Genomic DNA, 22,745 nt, shown 5'->3' with positions numbered 1-22,745 from the left:
GCTTTCATTTTCAGCAAGGACAGAGACGATATGAAACCAAGTGTATCGTCACGTTATTTTTACACCAATTTCAAAAATGAACCGTTTCAAAGCAATGCATTCCACATGCTTGAAGGACAACAACGAAAGACCTACTATTGGAACAGAAGACATCCTTTCCAAAATCTCTTGTTGTATGGTTATTCTGTTCAATTTTTGCTCCCTCATCATCTATTCCTATCAAGTTAGCCATTTGCATGCCTCCTACCTCAGTGCTATATATACTAATGTACCCCTTTCTCAAACTGGTATCCTTTAATTGTATTGAATTGCATCTCCCTAATCCAGAGGTAGGCAACCTCGGCTCTTTTATGACTCATGGACTTCAATTCTGGGAGTTGAAGTCCATGAGTCTTAAAAGAGCCGAGGTTGCCTACCCATGCCCTAATCTCTACTTACCAAACAATGAAAACCTCTTTTTAATACTTAACGTTCAATGTCTATTGAAAGGCTAAACCAGGAGACCGTGAATTTAGTCCTGCCTGGGCACAAAGCTAGCTGAGTGACCTTGGACCAGTCACTTTCTCTCAGCCCTAGGAATGAGGCAATGGCAAACCACTTCTGAAAAACCTGTCCAAGAAAACTGCAGTTTCCAAGAACTGGACCAAACTGAATAGGAAAAAAAGTCACAAAAGTGCAATAGGCTTCTGAATGGAATACAAAAGCAATGATCACTTCGGCAAAAATCTATACGAAAGGCTGAAGAAAATTCAGGAGTCTCTTTATATATTGTTGTAAGTACATAGATGATCCCATGTTTTAAAATAAAATGAAACCACTTTTTGAATAGGAACACTTTCAATATTCAATAACTTTTCCGCTGATCCACATTAATTTTATTCTAATCACTTCATACAACTGACATAGTAATTTACTGCATATGTGAGACATTAAGTGTGATTATATCTAATTGTCTACTTATTGTGTTGTGCATGAGCTCCAAAATAGTACCATAGATGACTTTTCCAAAACCTGGTTTACTCCAGATGTGTTTTCCACAGTGGCTGAGATTGAAGAGAATTGTGGTCCAACGCATCTGGAAAGCACTGTGTTGCTATAGCATCTTTAAAATAACATCCAGACCCACAAATTAACATCCAAAAGTTAAATCATGATAGTTTTACTTACCTAAAATTGAAGGAATAAAACCAGAAGTAGAAGAACTGAATCTTATTTTTTTAAAGTAAAGTCAGTATCTTGGACTCAAGCTGAGAAACACTACTCAGCAGAATTTACATCCTTTTTGGAACTGTTCACAAGCATTTAATCTAATTCTGAACAGGATGAAAATGTGAACAACATACACATAATTATGTGTAAAAACCACTGGAAGAAATATGTTTGTAATTTAATTTTTGTATTTCATTTTTTTAAATTAATTGTCTGAACTGAAATTCATCTTCTCCCTGTATCCTTATTATTACCTCTTTCTTTAAATGATATTTTATTTTGAATTAAATGATAAATGATAAAATTATATTCTGTATAAACATGATATACTTTTTCATGTGAAATTTTTTTATAAACAATTATACTCAGTTCGTGCTTGTATATATGCACCTTTTAAGTCACTGACTCCTAGAATAGTTTTCCTGATAAGGTGTTTCACAGGCAGTTTGCCACTGTCTCCTTCTGAGGGATGAGAGAAAGTGACTGACTCAAGAATACCCAGCTGACTTTGTGTCCAAAATGGGACAAGAACTCCCAGTCCACCAGTTTCCAGCCCAACATCTTAACCGCTACAGCAAACCTTTTCTCATGCTCACTATAGATTTAATATTTAAATCTCCAAACTATTTGTATATGCACATGCTTACAGTTCATAATATTCAATCAAATTTGTATAAACCAAGGAATAATATATTTTAAAACAATGATTGGAATGAAACAACTATCTTGGATTCAACAGACCATTCTTGGAAGAATTTTGACATTCCACCTCCAGACTACACAACAGCACAAGGGTAAAGATAGTTTCACTATGTTCCCCCCTCCCCCCCCAAAAAACCCCAAAAGGCATTCCTAAGAAAAAGCAATTCCTGTTCTTTCTGCAATCTCCAGATATTGCAACATCTACTGTTCAGACTTTTTAGTTTTTCTTATCAACAATTGTTAAGTCTGGAATGTTTATGTGGTAGATGCTTATCTGTTGAATTCTGCTATTATTATTAATTTATTTAGTATATTAGTTAAAACATTTTAACCCTAAGTTAGATGAGTAGATGGCCAAACACTCAGATAGATTTGCCATATGGATTTATGTGATGTGTTTTGGAAACTTCCTTGATTGTATTCGTTGTTTCTTTTATCTGATTTCTGATCAAAGACGGCAATGAAATGTCACTCTTGCATTCTATTTCGCCTCAAAGAGAACGGATCCAGAATAAGCAAATGTTCAATAGAAAACTATGCTTGTGTTACAGGAAATGAGATAGATGAGACAGACAGACAGGTAGACAGATACAGACAGACAAAATCATTTTCAGAATTAACAAGACTATGCATATTTTATATTATAATAAACAAATTGGCTTCCGGTTGCCCTCCGGGTGAAATTCAAGGTGCTGGTTATCACCTATAAAGCCCTACATGGCCTGGGTCCGGGTTATTTGAGGGAACACCTGCTGCCGGCATCAAACGCCCTTCGCCCAGTGCGCTCCCACAGGGAGGGTCTGCTCAGGGTTCCGCCGGTAAGAGATTGCCAGCGGGTGACACCCAGGGATAGGGCCTTCTCAGTGGGAGCGCCTGCCCTCTGGAACCAGCTGCCGGTGGAGCTGAGGACCGCCCCCGACCTCCGATCATTCCGCCGGGGCCTGAAGACCTGGCTCTTTGAGCTCCCGGGCCCAGGCTGAGGAGAAAATTTTTAACTGGGGTTTTTAAGAGTACAGGGTGAATTTAATATTTTTTAACTTGGTTTTTAACTTTTGTATGTTTGATTTTTAATTCCCTGTAAACCGCCCTGAGTCCTCAGGGAAAGGGCGGTATACAAATGTAATAATAAATAAATAAATAAATAAATAAATAAATAAATAAATAAATAAATAAATAAATAAATAAATTGCTGTCTCCCTTAGGAATATATATAAAAGAAATCAAACCTTCCACAAAATGATACTGTTCAACATTGCAGCTAGAGGGCCATACTTTTATCAGTGTTTCCTTCCACCAGGATTTTTTATTCCCCACTGTTTTCTGGACATGGATTTCTATTTCAGTTACATGGGCAACATGATTCAGACTGAATAGTAGTAAGAAATTAAATAATGATCAACAAACATAGTCTTAAAAATAAAAAAACCTGAAATTCCAAGTATACTTTTGGTTGGAGATATAAAGCAATTCACTAATATCCATTCTACAAATTAAGCCCTTGTATGAATAATAATAATAATAATAATAATAATAATAATAATAATAATAATAATAATAATAATAATAATAATAATAATAATAATCATCTTTAAAATGAGCAAGTCAAGATCCTGTGGGACATTCGGATTCAAACAGAAAAACATCTGGCCCAAAACACACCTGGATATCCCTTTTCTGGAAAAGAAAAAAGTCTGGTTCATTGATATTGCAATACCAAGTGATGAACGAATTGAAGAGAAACAGCTAGAAAAAAATAACAAAATAATGTGATTTGCAAATTGAAGTTGACCGATTGTGGAGGAAGAAATCAACAGTTGTTCCAATAGTAATAGGAGCTCTTGCAGCAATTCCTAAAGGGCTGTCTAGATACATGGAAATTTTGAACTTATTACACTTGAATATCCTGACTTTGCAAAAAATAAATAAATCACCCTACTTGTAATTGCTCCAATGCCACCTTAACAGCTTTTAGGGCCTTGGTTAGGAGCAGAATTGTTAAGTTTTTACCAGTCCCAGACTGTGAATTGAATTGAAGATTAAATGTTAAATAATAAGTAGTAGAAGTACAAAATGCTTCATAGCACTACACTTAAAAAAAGCAAACTTCTCTTTCATTTGGCAAGCTTGTTTTTTACAGGTTTGATCTGCTATGCTTCATAGTTATTTCCAATTTACTCTGTTCTTCAAAGCTGTCACAGAGGCAGAACATTAGATATTCTGAGCATCTTATTTATCTCTGTGTTTCTTTTTTCATTTGAGATCATTGAAAGGGAACCCTATTTTTCAAAACCTTATGGAAGTTGCATACCCTTGGCTCACAGGTCAACGAAACTCCATGGATTTTCTATTAAGATCAGCATGAAATCGAATTTTGTCCATTTCTGAAAGCTGTTCAACTACTGGCTGCTACATTTAGTATATAAAGTATTTTACTGCTATATACTGGCTGCTACATTTAGTATATAAAGTATTTTACAAGACAGGTGTTTTAGCCTACTTGTATATTTAGAAATAAACTGCTGAATATGACCAGCAATTGTTTTAAAATTTGTATTTAATAAACCATTTCTTTTCTTTTCTTTTTTGTGCTGGCTACTGTCTAAAGGATAATAATGTTTCCATGTGGTTGTTAAATATAAAAACTCTTCTCTTTCTTGTTTCTCACTTCAAAAGTCACAGTGAAAGCAATCTTTAAGAATGGTCCAACCTACAGCAAAAATAGCTTATCCTGTTCTCTTTCAGGCCTACATATTTTTCTTGTTATAAACCTATCATTTTTCTGTTTCATCATCTGCCAGTTTGCAACATCCTGATTTTAGCTGAGACACACTGTAAGCATGCTGTACTTTTTGCAAACACTGTTAAGAACTCAAAGACAATCTTTCACACTGCAATTTTTTCCCAGATCATGAAATGAACACAAAATATTTAACTAGAATACAACACTGAAATATAAAGAGCCTTTTTTGATTTCTGCTAATAAATCTCTCTGTAATGTAACTCTGTGAAATATGGTATCATTTCTATTATTAGATCTGGTATTCCCTAACTAGGCAGGGGCTCCTCAAAATCAGCCTTCTATTTCTATAATTTACATACAGGTAGTGTGAGGGTTGCCATGTATTCTATTCAATATACAGGGTTGATTTAAGGAACACATATACAGCTTGACATTGTTTCCTCATCAAATCTTCTCAGAGCATTTCTCATTTTCAAGCATGTTCCACGGAATCAGATTTCTTCTCCAGCATGTAGAACTCTAATTTTCTCCAGCTTGGATTCCAAATGTCTTTGCTTCAAGTCAAATCAAGTTCTTTACAATCAACTCAAAGTTTGGGAATTGCCTTCTTACTCTTGGTAATTTTCTCTCTTTTTTTGAGGAGGGAGTATGGATGTGAATATATGTGATAGGGATGCAGCAAGCCTAGGTACATTATTCAAGATGGATCTCCCCAAACCTCTGGCTTGGTTTCCCTTGGCAATCTTCATATAGTGAGTTGTTGTTAACAGCCATTTCACTCTTTCAGAGCATGAATAAGCCAGCACATGCATCTTCTTCTCATATCTCGTCCTAACCCTGGATTATTTATTTATTTTTATAAAGAACAGTGTAAAATCCACAGACAGCACCAAATTTCATGATCATCCCATATCAGCATACATAATCTCCATGTGTTCAATAAAACTTAAATGAACAGACACAAATACTTGAAAGCTCAGAATGAATTGCAATTCAAATATTTAAAAGATAACAATCCTTAGTGTTCCACAATACACAATGTTCTCCACCTTTTACAGTTACAGTAATCACTGATGCCCAGATCAATAATTATAAATTAATAAACTTTAATTCCGCAGTGGAAGAAACCTGTATCTACTGATTAATAACTATAGTGTGACACCACTCTTTATCTGTTTCACATTCTTTCTAGCAGAACAAGGTCACCTTTGAAACATATCTTTGCCTCTCAGACATTAAGATTGGATTGTATTTGGGAGTCCAGATAACGTTAATGTGTTTGGACATTAAAGAGATAAAATACAGTTCAAACGTTCAACCATCATAGATGTCCTCATCCTACTAAGCTATCACAATTTCAGAAGATAACTTGCATAGGCATCCAGAGCCTTTTAAATCTCAAGATTTGTGCAGGCTGAAGACATCAACAAAATTAATGATAATTCTGTTATAGTATCTGATCTCTCCCACTTATTCTACCAAAATTATTCTGTAGTTATAAAGCAACTAATCCCAGTGTCTGGATATGCTATTCCTACTTTGGACTCATGTATTGAACCTCATTAGAGGAAGTTAAATCTTATAAATTTGTAAATAGATCATTAGCATACACTACATGGTACTTATAGAAGTGTGCCTTATTTTTTATTTTTATTCTGAAAGTAACAGAAGGATTCTAATCTGAATTATGACAGAGAAAGGATTAATTCTTCCCTCCAGACAAAAATGGTTATTAGGATCACAGTAAAACTCCATTTGTATTTCAGTTTTAATCTAACTACATATAACCAGATTAGAACTGACACACATATATCCACTCAGAGAGATATAATACACAAAGTATATTGCTTCATATAAATGGTTTTTTTTTCATTATTAGTCATAAAAATGGGAAAAGATCCTAACAATAAAAGACACAACCACTTCTAATTGCCACAACACTGTCTTCTCATCCTATTTTAAGTTATGACAAAACGTCTTAGATGACATTAATTTGTTATGTGTTGTTTAGGAAGATAAACTGAAAATGAGCGAGGTTGAAATCCAAACAGGCAAAGGGGTTTCAAATCTGCCATGGACATATATCCTGTACCTCTTGGTGACTCTCATAAGGAGCTGTCTGTCCCTTGTCTCTAGTCAGGGGTGTCAAACTCAATTTCATTGAGGGCCGCATCAGCATTGCGGTTGCCCTCAAGGGGCCGGGTGGGTGTGGCCAGGGTGGGCGTGGCCTACTGGGTGGGCGTGGCTAGAGTGCATATGGCCTACTGGGTGGGAATGGCCAGCTCTACATCGTTCGCATCAAGGGTGCCTATGGGGGCCCGGGCAGGAGTGGGACAGATCTGAGGGTCTCTGGCAGAAGGAGGGTCTCTGGGCCAGGGCCAAGGCAGTGGGGGCCGTTCCCTCACTGTTTCTAGGATGGCTTTGCGGGCCGCATGCAACCACTTCGCGGGCCGCATCTGGCCCCCGGGCCTTGTGTTTGACATGTCTGCTCTAGTAGCTACATATGGGTATATCTTGCTGTCACCTATGTAAGTCCTCTGGAAATCAAATGAGTGTTTTCTTTTCCTTGAGACCTTGTGACCAAAATGCAGGTCTAAGTGGCTGCTAATAAGTCAGCAATCATGCCTGTGCTGCACCTGAAGTTTATTATTTATTCTTTTAGATCTAAACCTGCCACTCTTCTAGAAAACCAAAACCATGAGATCCAGTTTTTACAGAGAGATGTTGAAGTCATTATAAGCTTCATAAGATTTATAAAAGTTAGTGGAGAAAGACTGTATGAATATTCCTTCTCTCTCTTCCAAATAGCCTGTTTTGTAACTTTACAACAGACATTATTTTAGAATTGCCTTTCTCTTTTTCAGCCTCCATTGCATCTTTAATCAGGCTTTTCCAAGCATAACTAGTTCTATCTTTAACAAAAGCACAGTAAGTACATAATAAATTTATTTTATGTATGCAGAAAACAAAAAGTCTATATATTGCTTTCTGACAATAGAAAATCCATTGCAGCTGCTTATTGCACATTTTAAAAACATGAGGGCAAAGGAATTCCAGGACTTGAAGAAACTGGATGCTTCACTGCTGTCTTTGGCCCAAACGCAAAAGTCCCTTTTTGCCTTTTTTTTTTGAAAAAACAACACAACAAACTATAGTCCAGTAATGCTTCCACTTTTACAACAATTTTAAAAATACAGATCTTAAGAAAATCAACAATGGAATGTGATTTGCAATTAATTGTTTATTTTTCCATTAATCTAACTTTCTCCTTCAAAAAATAAGAAGAGCTTTAAAACCAGCTTAAGAAAGGAGCACAACAATAAAAACTATTTTTTTTTCAAACAATCAAGATATTAGGGAAATGGAAAAAAAATTCCAAAACGAGCATCCAGTAACTCTTTAAGGGATTTCTTAGGAAAGCTCACCCTAATGTGTTCGCATACTCACTTAAGAGAGGCATCTGTCCTTTATCAACTGTTTGAAACATTTTGGTCTTCTTGGGAAAAAAAAAGTCTTGGAAACCAAGCTAAATAAAGTCACAGTTTTCACAACAAATATTTGCCCTCACATATGGTTTTAACTAAACCACTTGCGTGTCTCCATCAGCTTCAAAAGAAATAACTGCAGCATACCAAGTAGATGCTAGCTCTTCAGAATATCAGGACAAGCACATACCTTCCATAATCTGCTTTCTATAATTAGATAACAACTATACCTAAAGCCCAGAAGGTCAACGTTGAAACAGTCAAACATGTTTCAGCTGCCTTCGCTTCCCGCCTCTGCTGCTCATGTCACCATTCTCCTGGATTGGAAATGCTTGTTATATTTTATAATACAGAATGAGGATAGAGCTATGCCAGTGGAAAATAGATTGGACCAAGTGTTCTTACTTCAATAATCTGGTCATGAATCTGGAGTCCTCCTTCCTTGGCTGCAGGTCCACTGTCGGCTATTTTAGAGACAAAGATTCCTTCACTAGTTGGGCCATCTTGATTGTCCTTTAAGCAAAGCAAAGAAAAAGAATGCAAACAGCACTTAGGAGTGAAGGAAACTGAAGTCATAGCAATGCTTACTATTTAAACATGGAATGCCATGTGGATGCTAGAGGACATTGCTGATCAGCACCATGGGAATGCAGATCTTCTCTAGGTAAATGCTAAAAGCAGGAGTAGCAGTTTGTGTATAATTTGGAATAGATACCTTGGATGCTCCTGATAAGCACCGGAGGAAGAAATACAATAGGGCTAAGTGCCCAAGATGCCTCTGACCCTGCCCACATCTACAAATATAAGAAATGGATTTGCAAAGCATAACTTGTAGTCTAGCTAAAATACCCATTCATAAAGTGGAAACTTTTTGACATGAATAGCACATAAAAGCAAATTAAGGTCTTACATTTTTAAAAGTTCTACTTCCAGCATTCTTCTCTAAACATTTTGCTGATTGTTAAGAGGTTTTCCAATATGTATCATTGTAATATGAGGGGAGGAAATGATAATACTATGCTCATTTAGCTCACTGTTCTAATTAGGGACACAGTGGCTCAGTGGGTTAGGACGCTGAGCTTGTCGATCAGAAGGTCGGCAGTTTGGCGGGTCGAATCCCGAGTGCCGCGTAACAGAGTGAGTGCCTGTTACTCGTCCCAGCTTCTGCCAACCTAGCAGTTCGAAAGCACGTAAAAAATGCAAGTAGAAAAATAGGGATCACTACGGTGGGAAGGTAACAGCGTTCCATGCGCCTTTGGCGTCTAGTCATGCCGGCCACATGACCATGGAGACGTCCTCGGACAAGCGCTGGCTCTTTGGCTTTGAAATGGAGATGAGCACCGGCCCCTAGAGTTGGAAACTACTAGCACGCATGTGTGGGGGAACCTTTACCTTTACCTCTAATTAATGGAAGACATTGCCTTTTCTTTTAACAGGGCTCCTTTGCTTCAGTCATGTTGACGAATGCATATTACTCCATAGCATGGAGACATCCTATTTGTTGATGACCAGCTGGAATTTGCTTTTTTCAGTAGGTAGTTTATTTAAAGCTTTTAAACATCCCCTTTTTAATGCAAGGAGAGTCGTCTTCCATGTTTTTAAAACCTAAAGCTGTAACAGAACTTTATATAAATGTTGTTTGTAATATCCAATTTAATTTTTTAAAGATAGAAGAGAATATTTGTAACTCGGGGTTGAAGTCTGTGTGCAGTCCTTGATTTCCTCTGAGCTTGACTGTTTTCTTGCATATATTTTATTACCAAACTAGGCAACATCATGAATGCTCAACTGATGATGTTACCAGTTTGGTAATGAAATGTTTGCAAGAAAACAACCAAGCTCAGAAAGCATCAACAACCCAACAATTTTGTACAAGCTATCAATGTTTTTCATTTACTTGTTTATTTATTAAATGTATATATGCCACCATCTCACTGTCAAGCTATAATTTCACTTAGTTGAAAAATGGAAATTTAAATGGTTAACAAACCTCCTAATAGCACATTATATTGTAGGATGCCCAGGAATAAGGAAATATATGGCATATAAATTTAATATGCCTTGCTAATTAACTAAATAGAAATATTTATACTTCAGGATGTACATGAACACTTGACAGAAATATTTTCATCAAATTCCTTAACAAAGTTAGGAGTGTTCTTACAAGCAAAATCATCTGTATACCTCACATATTGTCAGATAATATGGAGTCTGCAAAATTTGTTACAATATAGGAGCCCATAAATGTAAAATATTTTAATAATATTCAAAACAATTATAGAAAATTACAAGCAAAAATCATAGTGAAAATTGATGTCATCTAATCAATAGTCTTCTTAAGCAGAAAAATAAACAGATTATTAATACAAAACATCCAGATATCCTAAAATTGTTTCTTATGCATATCCTATTGGAAATCTGGCATGTAATAAATAGCAGGTCCAACTGCTTTACAATTGTGTACGTAGGATTATAATAAGAAAAAGGCTATACATTATCACACACAAACACATGTGTGTGTGTGTTTGTGTGTGTTTTAAATATTTGTCAAGTCATTTGAATATGCCTTGCTAATTAACTCTTTCCTGTTTGGCCTAACTCAAGGCTATCCACAGGATATAGTCACAACTTATGACAGCTCATTATTTGTGTAAATTATTCAAATTGCTAATAAAGCCTCCCTAAAATTACATATATATGTAAAGGTTCCCCCGCACATGTGTACTAGTCGTTTCCGACTCTAGGGGCCGGTGCTCATCTCCGTTTCAAAGCCGAAGAGCCAGCGCTTGTCCGAGGATGTCTCCGTGGTCATGTGGCCGGCATGACTAGATGCCAAAGGCACACGGAATGCTGTTACCTTCCCACCGTAGTGGTCCCTATTTTTCTACTTGCATTTTTACGTGCTTTCGAACTGCTAGGTTGGTAGAAGCTGGGACGAGTAACAGGCGCCCACTCTGTTACGCGGCACTCGGGATTCGACCCGCCAAACTGCCGACCTTCTGATCAACAAGCTCAGCATCCTAACCCACTGAGCCACCGCGTCCCTTATATATATATACACATACACATACATACATACATACATACATATACATACACACACACACACATATATATATATACATACATATATATATATATATATATATATATATATATATATATATATACATATATATATATATATATATATATATATATATATATATATACATATATATATATATATATATATATATATATATATATATATATATATATATATATATACATACATATACATATACATATACATACATACATATACATACATACACACACACACACACACACACATATATATATATGTATGTATGTATGTATATATATATATATGTATGTATGTATGTATATATATATATGTATGTATGTATATATATATATATATATATATATATATATATATATATATATATATATATATATATATATATATATATATATATATATATATATATATATATATATATATATATATATATATATATATATATATATATATATATATATATATATATATATATATATATATATATATATATATATATATATATGTTGTGACTCAGGGCCAGCCTGTGGGTCCGGCAGCCAGCTCAGATGTCTCGGATGACTCAGATGAGGGGGAGGAGGAGTGTGTGGAAGACGAACCGGCTGATGATGGTTTGGAGGCTTCGCAGAGCCCCCAGCCGGGGCCCTCTTCTCAGCTGCGTGAGCACGATAGTGCGGAGGATGATGACCCACAGCTGGCCCTGTTCAAGGACGCCCGACGCAGGAGGCAGTTGAGCAGGACCAAACAGAGAAAGGCTGTGGGACTCCTCGGGAGGAGGCACAGGGAGGCCACGCCCTGATCTCTAAATAAAAGGAGTGTTTGGGGAAGGGCTGGTTGCTGAAAGCAACCCTTCCGTTTGAGGATTCAAGTTCCAGTGTTTTTGTTTCTTGTTCTGTTATTTGAGTAATAAATCTTGGCAGACGCTTTCCAGCCTTAGACGCTCTCCAGTCTCTACTGTTTGAACAGGGGTTTGCCTTATTGCAAGGCCGGTAGCAGGCTGGTTCAGAACAATATATATATATGTATGTATATATATATATATATATGTATGTATGTATATATAAAGGTAAAGGTTCCCCCGCACATGCGTGCTAGTCGTTTCCGACTCTAGGGGCCGGTGCTCATCTCCGTTTCAAAGCTGAAGAGCCAGCGCTTGTCCAAGGACGTCTCCGTGGTCATGTGGCCGGCATGACTAGACGCCAAAGGCGCACGGAACGCTGTTACCTTCCCACCGTAGTGGTCCCTATTTTTCTACTTGCATTTTTACGTGCTTTCGAACTGCTAGGTTGGCAGAAGCTAGGACGCTGAGCTTGTCGATCGGAAGGTCGGCAGTTTGGCGGGTCGAATCCCGAGTGCCGCGTAGCAGAGTGAGCGCCTGTTACTCGTCCCAGCTTCTGCCCACCTAGCAGTTCGAAAGCACGTAAAAATGCAAGTAGAAAAATAGGGACCACTACGGTGGGAAGGTAACAGCATTCCGTGTGCCTTTGGCATCTAGTCATGGCATCTAGGAATGTGATTTTCTCTGAGTGTCTGCTGTCGGAAGGGGATTACTGTCAGTCCTATTAGCTATAGTCATTGCTCTTGTCATTGCCTGTTTTCATGCTGGAGGCTCTAAATAGTTGTTCTTCCTCTTTTTACATTCCACGGTGGGGGGTGATTGTGTAATTATGCAGTTCTGGCCTTGGTTTGACGGAGCGCTCTGTGAGTGCTTGCGTTGTCTGCATTCTTGTTGTGTGTGCCGCTTCTCTTCCCAACCCCTGAAGGCTTGATACCCCGGGGGGATGATCAATATGGTGATTGATCAAGGAGTGGTCAGAGAACCAAGCTTCCTTGAATAATCATCCGCCCTTGGTGTTATCACAGGCCATGGGTCGGCAACCCGCGGCTCCAGAGCCGCATGCGGCTCTTTAAGCTGTCTCCTGCGGTTCCCAGTCCTCCTCCGCCATGTGCAGTTCCGGAAAAAAAAGTGGGACTAAAAAAGTTCAATCAATCAATTCAAACTGCTCACAAAAAAAAACCTCCTGAAGTTTGAATTGATTGGTTGAACTTCTTTGGTTTGTGGAACTGCCCACAAGCCATTTGTGGGACTGCCCACAAACCTCTTTGCTTCTTCGGACTGCACATAGTGGCAGTGGAGTGTAATATATCTGTAAACAATATTATATAAGTTAAACAAGTTATTCCGGTTATACGGTGAGGGAAAAACAAATCTGACAGGAGAACACGCGGGATCTTTGACAGCTGTCAAAGTTCCCCGCACGGCGCAGGCGCAGCCACTGACAGCTCGCGGCTGTCAAAACACCGAGCCATGCGGAAGCAAGAATTGTCAAGAACAGACGGCGCGGATTGGTCCGGTTGACGCGGCGCCAAAAGGAATGTTCCTGATTGGTCCTCACTGACAGCTGCCGGCTATAAAAGCCAGACGAGTTATTCTGTTTTGCCTTGCTCTAAATAAACCTTTAGTTAAGTAGCCTGTCGTCCCGAGTGGTCCTTCGGCTACTTCACTGGCGACGAGGATGGGATCGCTCCTGAGCTGAAGTCACGGCCGAGGAAGAGAGTTCCCGGCCAGAGCTGTCACTGGAATTTTTAACTTCCAACGGAGCGAGACCTAGGACCGGACGACATGGCAAACTTCGGGCGTGTGAGGGAATTCGATACCCGCCATCCCGAGAGATGGCAATCACACCTGGGGCAAGTCGAGGGATTCCTCCTCGTCAGCAAAATCACCGACGACAGAGCAAAGGCAGCCGCTCTCCTATACATCAGCGGACCCCCAGTATACGACGCTGCCGTCGGGCTGTTTAGCCCGGTACCCATCACCGAAGTCTCCTACGCGGACCTGGTGGACCAGCTTAACAAGCATTATATGCCGGCCCGCTCAGAACTGTACTGGCACGTACAATTCGCCCAGAAGAAACAGCGACCAGACGAACCCGCAAACGATTTCATCGCTGGGGTCAGACACGCCGCGCGGAACTGCTGCTTCCCCGACCTGGAAGACCGCATCAGAGACCAGGTGGTGATCGGGCTGAGGGACGAGCGACTACAGAAGAAACTGACATCTAAACCCGACATGAGCCTGGCAGAATTGACCCGAGAAATTATGGCCTACGAGTATAACCACAAGAAGAAATCGACTACCACGACCCCGGAGAGCCCAGCGACCGTATACCAAGAGAGCGCAACTCTCAGTGACAGCGACGAATCGGTGGACTTCACTGACGGGGAAGCCCTTCAGCGCAGGATGGAACGCCGACAACAGAGGAGAAGCGACACATCGGATCGCTGAAGAACCAGGAACCCCCCTCCACCACCACCGCGTTACGAGCAACGGGCCGCCTGCGCCAGCTGCGGGAGAAATCATGCCCGTGGGAGCTGCCGGTTCAGAAACGCTAAGTGTCACAATTGTGGAAAGACCGGCCACATCAAACCGGTGTGCCGAAGCCGGGGCCGCGACAACGTGAATGATCTGGAGGCCAATTCCCCAGGTAGGCCAGCTACCCGGGCCAACATAGAAAAAACACCAGGGGCCCTAGTAGAAACAATTGATAAGGTACATAGCCTAAGCTCAAAGGTGAGGATCAGGGTAAAAATTCAGGGAGTCCCCTGCCCCATGGAGGTGGACTCCGGGTCAGCAGTCTCCTTAATTTCATTCAAAACGTATCAGGAGATCTGCCAACAAAGCAAGGGAAAAATCCCTCTGAGGCAAACCCAGGTCCACCTAGCAGATTTCCAAAAAAACCCCATTCCTCTGGAAGGAAGGGCTAGGGTGGCGGTGGAGTACAAAAAATTCAAGGGCCCCCTAGAAGTTCTAGTGACGCCAGGGAACCGCACCAACCTGATAGGGCTGAACTGGTTCAAGCCTCTAGGGATCGCCATTACTGGGGTAAATGCAGTCCAATCATCAAGCCTAGAAGCCGTTTGCAACAAGTATGCAGACGTCTTTGATGGCACGTTAGGAAAATACACCGGTCCCCCCATCTCTTTACAATTAAACCCAGCAATCCAACCCATAAAGATAAGAGCTAGGAGAATACCATTTGCCCTTAAAGAAAAAATAGAAAATGAACTAGAACGCCTCGTAGGTCTCGGGGTGCTCGAACCTACGGAAGGGGGAAGCTGGGAGACCCCAATAGTCACCCCAGTTAAACCTAACGGTGAAATAAGATTATGCGCGGACTATAAGGCGACCCTCAACCTAGCTCTCAGCCCCCATGCTTACCCGGTGCCAGCGGTAAGGGACGTATTTGCTTCCATCCGCTCCGGCGCCATTTTTGCAAAACTCGATCTGACGCAGGCGTATTTGCAACTGCCTGTCACAAATGACACCGCGGAAGCCCAAACAATTGTCACCCACCGCGGTGCCTTTAAAGTAAAAAGGCTTCAATTCGGCATATCGGCAGCCCCGGGTATCTTCCAGGGTATCATGGAGAAAACCCTGAAGGGAATACCCGGGGTCTGCCCCTATTTCGACGATGTTCTCATCGCCGGAGAAAACGAAGCAAACTTAGCTGACAGACTGTCAGCTGTGCTGAGCCGGCTCAGAGAAGCCGGTCTCAAACTTAAACGGGAAAAGTGCTCCATCGGAGTCACATCCACAGAATTCCTAGGGTACAAAATAGACGGCCAAGGCATCCACCCCACCACAGAAAAACTAAGGGCTATTCAAACAGCGCCAAGCCCAAGGAATAAACAAGAACTCCAAGCCTTTTTAGGATTATTAAACTTTTATCACGCTTTCCTTCCCCACAAAGCCACCATTGCGGAGCCTCTGCACAGGCTCCTGGACAAGGGAACTGCCTGGTCTTGGACCAAAACACATGAAAATAGCTTCCAATCATTAAAAAATATTATTTGTAACAGTTCAACGATCACCCTTTTCCGAGAAGACACACCAATATGCATCGCTTACGATGCATCTCCCTATGGGATTGGGGCAGTGTTAAGTCATCTATACAAGGACGGCACCCAAAGACCCATAGCCTTTTATTCACGCACTCTGTCAAAAGCAGAAAGGAATTACGCACAAATAGACAGAGAAGCCTTAGCAATAGTCGCAGGGGTTAAAAAATTCCATGACTACCTCTATGGGAGACCCTTTACCATATTCACAGATCACAAACCCCTACTAGGAATATTCACGTGGAATAAAGCAACACCACAGATTCTCTCACCGAGAATACTAAGGTGGTCCACCTTCTTATCTGCCTATTCTTTTCAATTAATACATAAACCAGGAAAGGAATTAGGACACGCAGACTGCCTTAGCAGACTGCCAATTCAAAGCAAGGACCCAGACCCAGCCCCAGCTGGACTAATTCTAGCAATCTCTCAACTTCCAGACTGCCCCCTCTCTGCAAAGATTATAGCTAACAACTCAGCTAAAGACAAAATACTCAGCAGAATCCTCAGGTGGGCAACAACAGGTTGGCCAGCACAAAACCCACACCCCCAATTCCAGCCATACTATAACAGGAAAAATGAAATATCTTCACATAGGGGATGCCTTCTATGGGGAAATCGAGTCATAATACCTCATAGGAACATAAATCAAACATTAGACATCTTACACGAAGGACATCCAGGCATTGTCAAGATGAAAGCTATGGCCAGAAGTTATGTCTGGTGGCCTGGCATAGATAAAGAGATAGAAAAATATGTAGGAGGGTGCTACACCTGTCAAGCAACACGAAGCGAGCCACCCCAAGCACCAATTCACAAATGGGAAACTACAAAAAACCCATGGTCACGCATACATTTAGATTTTGCAGGACCTATCCAGGGACAGAGTTTCCTAATTGTAGTGGACAGCTATTCTAAATGGTTAGAAGTCACTCCCCTTAGAAAAACAACGTCAGGAGCCACTATACAGGCCCTAAGGAAAATATTCGCCACACACGGCCTCCCAGACACCATGGTTTCAGACAATGGACCTCAATTCACCTCTCGTGAATTTCAGATGTTCGCTATGAAGAACTGTATTAGGCTGGTCACGTCTGCACCGTTCCACCCATCGACGAACGGGATGGCTGAAATTATGGTGCGCTCCACAAAAGAAGCTTTGAAAAAATTCGTCAAGGGGAACTGGCAGCAGCGACTCAGCCAGTTCCTAATGTCACAACACGCAACTCCATGCACAACAACGGGCAAATCTCCCGCGGAGCTAAGATGGGGGAGGAGACTGATAACGCGGCTCGACAGACTACATCCTGACACATACCCAGAACAAAACGATCACCCCCACCCAAACCGCACACTCAAACCGGGGCAAATGATATGGGCACGGTCATACACAGACAAAAACAAATGGGTCCAAGGGACAGTGCTACAACAAACAGGACCCATTTCTTATCTAATATCCACACAAACTCACGGCAATCTACGCCGCCATATCGATCAACTCAGACCCAGACAACCACCACACAACCCCGAACCCCAACCAGAGGAACACGAACTACAAACCCCCGCAGAAATACTGCCGATACCAAACCAAGAGGAAGAGGGGCAAAGAAACTTACTACCGGCGGAACCAGACATCGCCCCACTTCCACGACGCTCCAACAGGAACCGAAGAGCCCCCACCTACCTAAAGGACTACCAGTGGGCAGGTTCCAATGACCAAGGGGGGGGAAACGCTCCAGGGGAGGGGTAAGGGGTGTAATATATCTGTAAACAATATTATATAAGTTAAACAAGTTATTCCGGTTATACGGTGAGGGACAAACAAATCTGACAGGAGAACACGCGGGAATTTTGACAGCTGTCAAAGTTCCCCGCATGGCGCAGGCGCAGCCACTGACAGCTCGCGGCTGTCAAAACACCGAGCCATGCGGAAGCAAGAACTGTCAAGAACAGATGGCGCGGATTGGTCCGGTTGACGCGGCGCCAAAAGGAACGTTCCTGATTGGTCCTCACTGACAGCTGCCGGCTATAAAAGCCGGACGAGTTATTCTGTTTTGCCTTGCTCTAAATAAACCTTTAGTTAAGTAGCCTGTCGTCCCGAGTGGTCCTTCGGCTACTTCATGGAGGAAGCGGAGGAAGAGACAGGAGGACTGGGAAGGTGAGTGGGCCCTTTTTCTACCTGCTGTGTGGGTGGGGGCAGCCAGTCTTGGGGTGCCCTGGGCCTGCCTCTTCCATGCCCAGCAGGTCTCCCCTTGTCCTGCTCCGCCGCCACCTCTGCTAGCTGGGGGTCCCACCAGGGGTCTCAGAAGCTTCCCCTGTTGACCTCCACCTTTTGGCCATCCCCTTCTCTCAGCTGGCTGGCCCTAACAAAGAGGAGCCGAAGGCAGCAGCTCTGCAAGCCTCCACCACCCCCTCTGTTCGGGCCAGGCAGCTGAGAGTAGGTGACGGCGGAGGCTTGCAGAGCTGCTGCCTTTGGCTCCTCTTCATTCAGGGGAGCAGCGAGGCTTGCAGAGCTGCTGCCTTCGGCTCCTCTCCATTCGGGCCATCCAGCCCCCTTCTCTCAGCTGCATGGCCTGAATGAAGGGGGCAGAGGCTTGCAGAGCAATGTTCATGCCAAAGCAGGACACGTGTGCGATGCCTCAAGACCCGGGAGTGGGTGGGAGTTGGAAGTTCAGCGGGGAGCAAAGGGAGCGCTGTTGAAAAGGGAGTCAGGTGGGCTGGGCATGTGCCAAAGCAATGGCCAGGAGGATAGCAGCGAAAAGGGGACCGAGGGGGGGGTTTTGCGCCATTCCTGAGCTGACCAAGTCTGGAGGGCAACTCACGAGGCATCTGGAACCTGGCGGGTGTTGCCTGGCAGAGAGGTGGGAGTGGCAGGAGTTTGCAGGCAAGGGAGGGGAGGCAGGCGAGCACCAGGACGCCAGGGAGATTCCCATCTTGGTTGCCCCATTTACTGGGCAGTGGCAGGGTGTGAAAGAGCAAGTGGTTGCGCGTGTGAAGTCACAGAAGATGCTAAGCTGGAGGCAACCCTCAGATTGAGCTGCAGAGAGCTGGACGGGGGGGCAGGGCCAGTGCATGTCTCGTCTTAGGCTCCACTCTTCGATGAAGCCTGTTGTTCTGCGCATGTGTGCGCACATTTTGCGGCTCCCACTTTTTCCTTTTGTGAGGGAACCGGTTCCGAGTGGCTCTTTCACCATTTCAGGTTGCCGACCCCTGTCATAGGCAATCGCCTCAGCCCCCGCCAGATTGAAGGTGTGATTGTGAGTGGCCATGTGTGCCCACACCTGTGAGTGTTGTTCTTGTCTTTTAATGGTGAGCTCGTGATCGTGTACACTTATCCCAGTGTTCGGATTTCTTGTTCTGATTTAAATATGCCTGGGATTCGTATTTTTAGTTTGATTAAGGTGTGTGTGTATGTGTGTGTATGTGTGTATTAGGTACTAGGCTTGGGCAAAGAAATGTCACTTTAGGCAGTTGCATTGAGTAAGAATGAAAGAACAATTCAATAAAAGGCAATACCTCCACTCAAAAACTGTGAGACATTTCAGTGCTTTTAGCTGACACATTAGGATAGGTCACTTTGCCTGGCTGCTTTAAGTTGCTAGAAGTACTAGAAAATATATATCCAAAATCTTGATGTAGAACACTGGAGAGGTTTTCAATCAATCCAGGTGAAATGTCTTTTAAGCTTTACAGAGCTTTATCTGTTATGTTTGTTTCTATTTGAAAGTCTTTTTGAAGAAACTGTTCAAGTCATACAGCAATCTTTGCCAACCTGCTGTTTTCCAGATGTAAACTCCCAGAATCCTCAATGGGCATGGGAAGTTCAACATATGGATAAAATCAGGTTAGGAGACATTGTTTCAAAGAATTCATTTATTTATTAGATATACAGCACTCCTTTCTCTAATTTTTCTGTCAACAAGTAAGTTGAACTGAGTTATAGACATTCAGTGAATATCCATGGCAAAAGGCATGCATGCATTTGGCTCTCTCCATTTTAAACATACTAGTAGGAACTTAATGGAATTTATACCTAATCTTTTCAATAAAGAATGGTATTCAAACTGGATATCAAAAGTGACTTTTAGACAGAAATAAATTAAAACATAATAAAAACCCTATTAGGAACATATCAATAAAAAGTACAGTACCTGCTTAAACAAAGCATATTTTCTGAGGTAACGAAAATAATAAGATAGCTTGATATGACAGGTTGAATCTGCATCAGCCCAATCTGTTTAATTCCTATATGATCAAGCATTTCTAAGCTATCACCAAACATACTACATAGAAAAAACATACTACAAAATTAAGAAAACAGCATTTTTCCCCCAATGAAATACAGGTATTCCTCAACTTACAACCACAATTCAGCCCAAAATGTATGTTGCTAAGCAATACAGTTGTTAAGTGGGTTTTGCCCCCCATTTTACAAACTTTCTTGACACAGTTCTTAAGTGAACCATTGCAATAAAGTGAGTAACACAGTTGTTAAGTGAATCTGGCTTCCTCATTGATTTTGCTTGTCAGAAAGTCACAAAAGCTGATTATATGACCCCTGGACACTGCAACCACCACAAACATGAGCCAGATGCCAAGCATCCAAATTTTGATCACATGACCATGGGGATGCTATGATGGTCGTAAGCGTGAAAAATGGTAAATTACTTTTTTCACTTATGTTGTAACTTTGAACAGTCATTGAACGAATGGTTCTAAGTTGAGGTCTACCTGTATATGCATGTGGATAATATTTTTCAGGGAAAAAATATACATGTTGCATTACACATCCTAAGTTTCTTCGGAGTAAATTCTAAGATTGCCTTCTTCTAGCAACTGCCTCTGACAGTGATATTTGTAATTACAGAATTGATAAAAAAGTACGTTTATGACTTTTGCAGGTCTGGAAAGCAAAGAAAATCTGAAGTAAGATCATAAACATATTCAAAGTTTCACCTAGCAACTGCTTTGAAAATGACAAAGGAATCCCAATGTGGTCACTAAGTGAGAACTAAATATACTTTGTTATGTTGATTCAGGCTTGATCTTTAATTGACCTTTTTTCCTATGTTTAGAATTACAGTTTTATATATTTTATTACTTTTTCTAAAAACCTATTTTGCATAAACCTTTCCTAAGAAATATAATTTTAATATCAACATACCATACACGGACGGCCACCAATTATATTAAATCCAAGAGATCCTGAATCACGATGAAGAATAAGAGTCAATGTTTTGGTTTCTTCACCCTAGAAAAAAGCAAGGAAAATCAATGTAATATTGACAGGTGTAAGATAAATTTTTCTTCATAAAAATGACTTGAAAAACTACTAGTAATTGGTTGAAGATTAGGTTACTACAAGTTTAAAAAATGAAGCAGTCACTAGCTTTTATCATCTTGGATTTTTTTTATTCTAAGAGAAAATTTTAGTGCTTATATAGGGACCTACTGACTGCATGTGTCATTTACAGAAGTAGGTATCTTCATATACATTAGTACAAGTGTTTAGCATAAAGAAAATGCAACAATGAATACTGGAATATTAATTAACTAGAAACCTTTGATGGTGGTAGCTAATGCAGTTGCAAATACAGATTACCTTCCAAAGATAAACATGAACATAGTTCTAGGAATGTAATGTACATAGTCCATATTTTCCATAAATATTCATGTTGCTATGTTTTTAACTCTCTCCTTTTCCTCAAGCATTTTACTGAGATTTATTACAATCTAATTATTAATAAATTGGTAGGGAGTTATCAAAGGAAAGTGGCTGTTCCCAACTATGTTATAAACTTGATATCACAGTAAAGGACAAGGGATCAAAATTAGAGTACTTATTCTGATGGAAGAATTCCCTTTTCCATATAATTCTGGTTCTTACTAAAACATGGCGATAATGATTCCACTCTCTTATGTCCTATCAATATACAGTAGTCACAACATCAATCATTTTGACAGAAATAAACTTGACCACACAATTCTCATTTTTGTAAATTGTGTATTGTGCTGTTTTTCTGATCAGGAAGTAATGTCTGGATAAAGTATACTTATTTAATATGACTGAAATGCTGCCTGACTCTTATCAACTCCAGTGACAATTTCCCCCCCCCCTCGATTTACAAAATATTTTGTAATTGTTTGTATGCAGACTTTTCTAAAGTACTATGGTAATAAATACATTTTTTGTCTGATAGGAAACAACAGTTAGAGAAAACTGTCATATCTAAAATATATACCATTTGTTTAATTATGAAAAAAGTGCATAGTACAATAACAAATTAGCCATGAAATTCTTCACATTGATCATGCCTGGCCCACTGTTGATCCTGTTCCTAAGTATAGGAAGGTCATATACCAGCCTTACATCCTTTAACACTGCTGAAATGGGGAGACACAGCAAGTATGTGGATTCAGCAATTCCACTTGATAAAATATCAAATATCAGGAATGGAAACAATTTCTACTTGAGACCTAAACCTGGGAGATCAGAGTTCAAGATGCACTCTAGTCAGTTGTAGTATTACCACAAAATCCTATGAAGGGCCAGTATTGTATTTCTTGGGAAAATAGGAGGATTTAAAGTTTCTTTTAATCTCCCATCAGTAATATTGGA

At 40.7% G+C, this 22,745-nt stretch overlaps 1 protein-coding gene across 1 annotated transcript in view; it reads right to left on the bottom strand.

The window, feature by feature from the left end:
• Nucleotides 1-22,745, bottom strand: part of PDZRN3 (PDZ domain containing ring finger 3) — a 215,364-nt gene that overhangs the window by 179,039 nt on the left and 13,580 nt on the right. Inside the window, exons 2-3 of the mRNA XM_081321185.1 lie at nucleotides 21,291-21,377; nucleotides 8,542-8,649 (exon numbers count right to left, since the gene is read on the bottom strand). Of these exons, the coding sequence (XP_081177311.1) occupies nucleotides 8,542-8,649; nucleotides 21,291-21,377 (195 nt within the window). The remainder of the gene's footprint in view (nucleotides 1-8,541; nucleotides 8,650-21,290; nucleotides 21,378-22,745) is intronic.

The sequence above is a fragment of the Vipera berus genome, assembly GCF_964194415.1.
Source record: "Vipera berus genome assembly, chromosome: 2".
NCBI lineage: Eukaryota > Metazoa > Chordata > Lepidosauria > Squamata > Viperidae > Vipera > Vipera berus.
The sequence above is the reverse complement of the archived record's forward strand: the minus strand, read 5'-3'. Positions and strand labels throughout refer to the sequence as shown.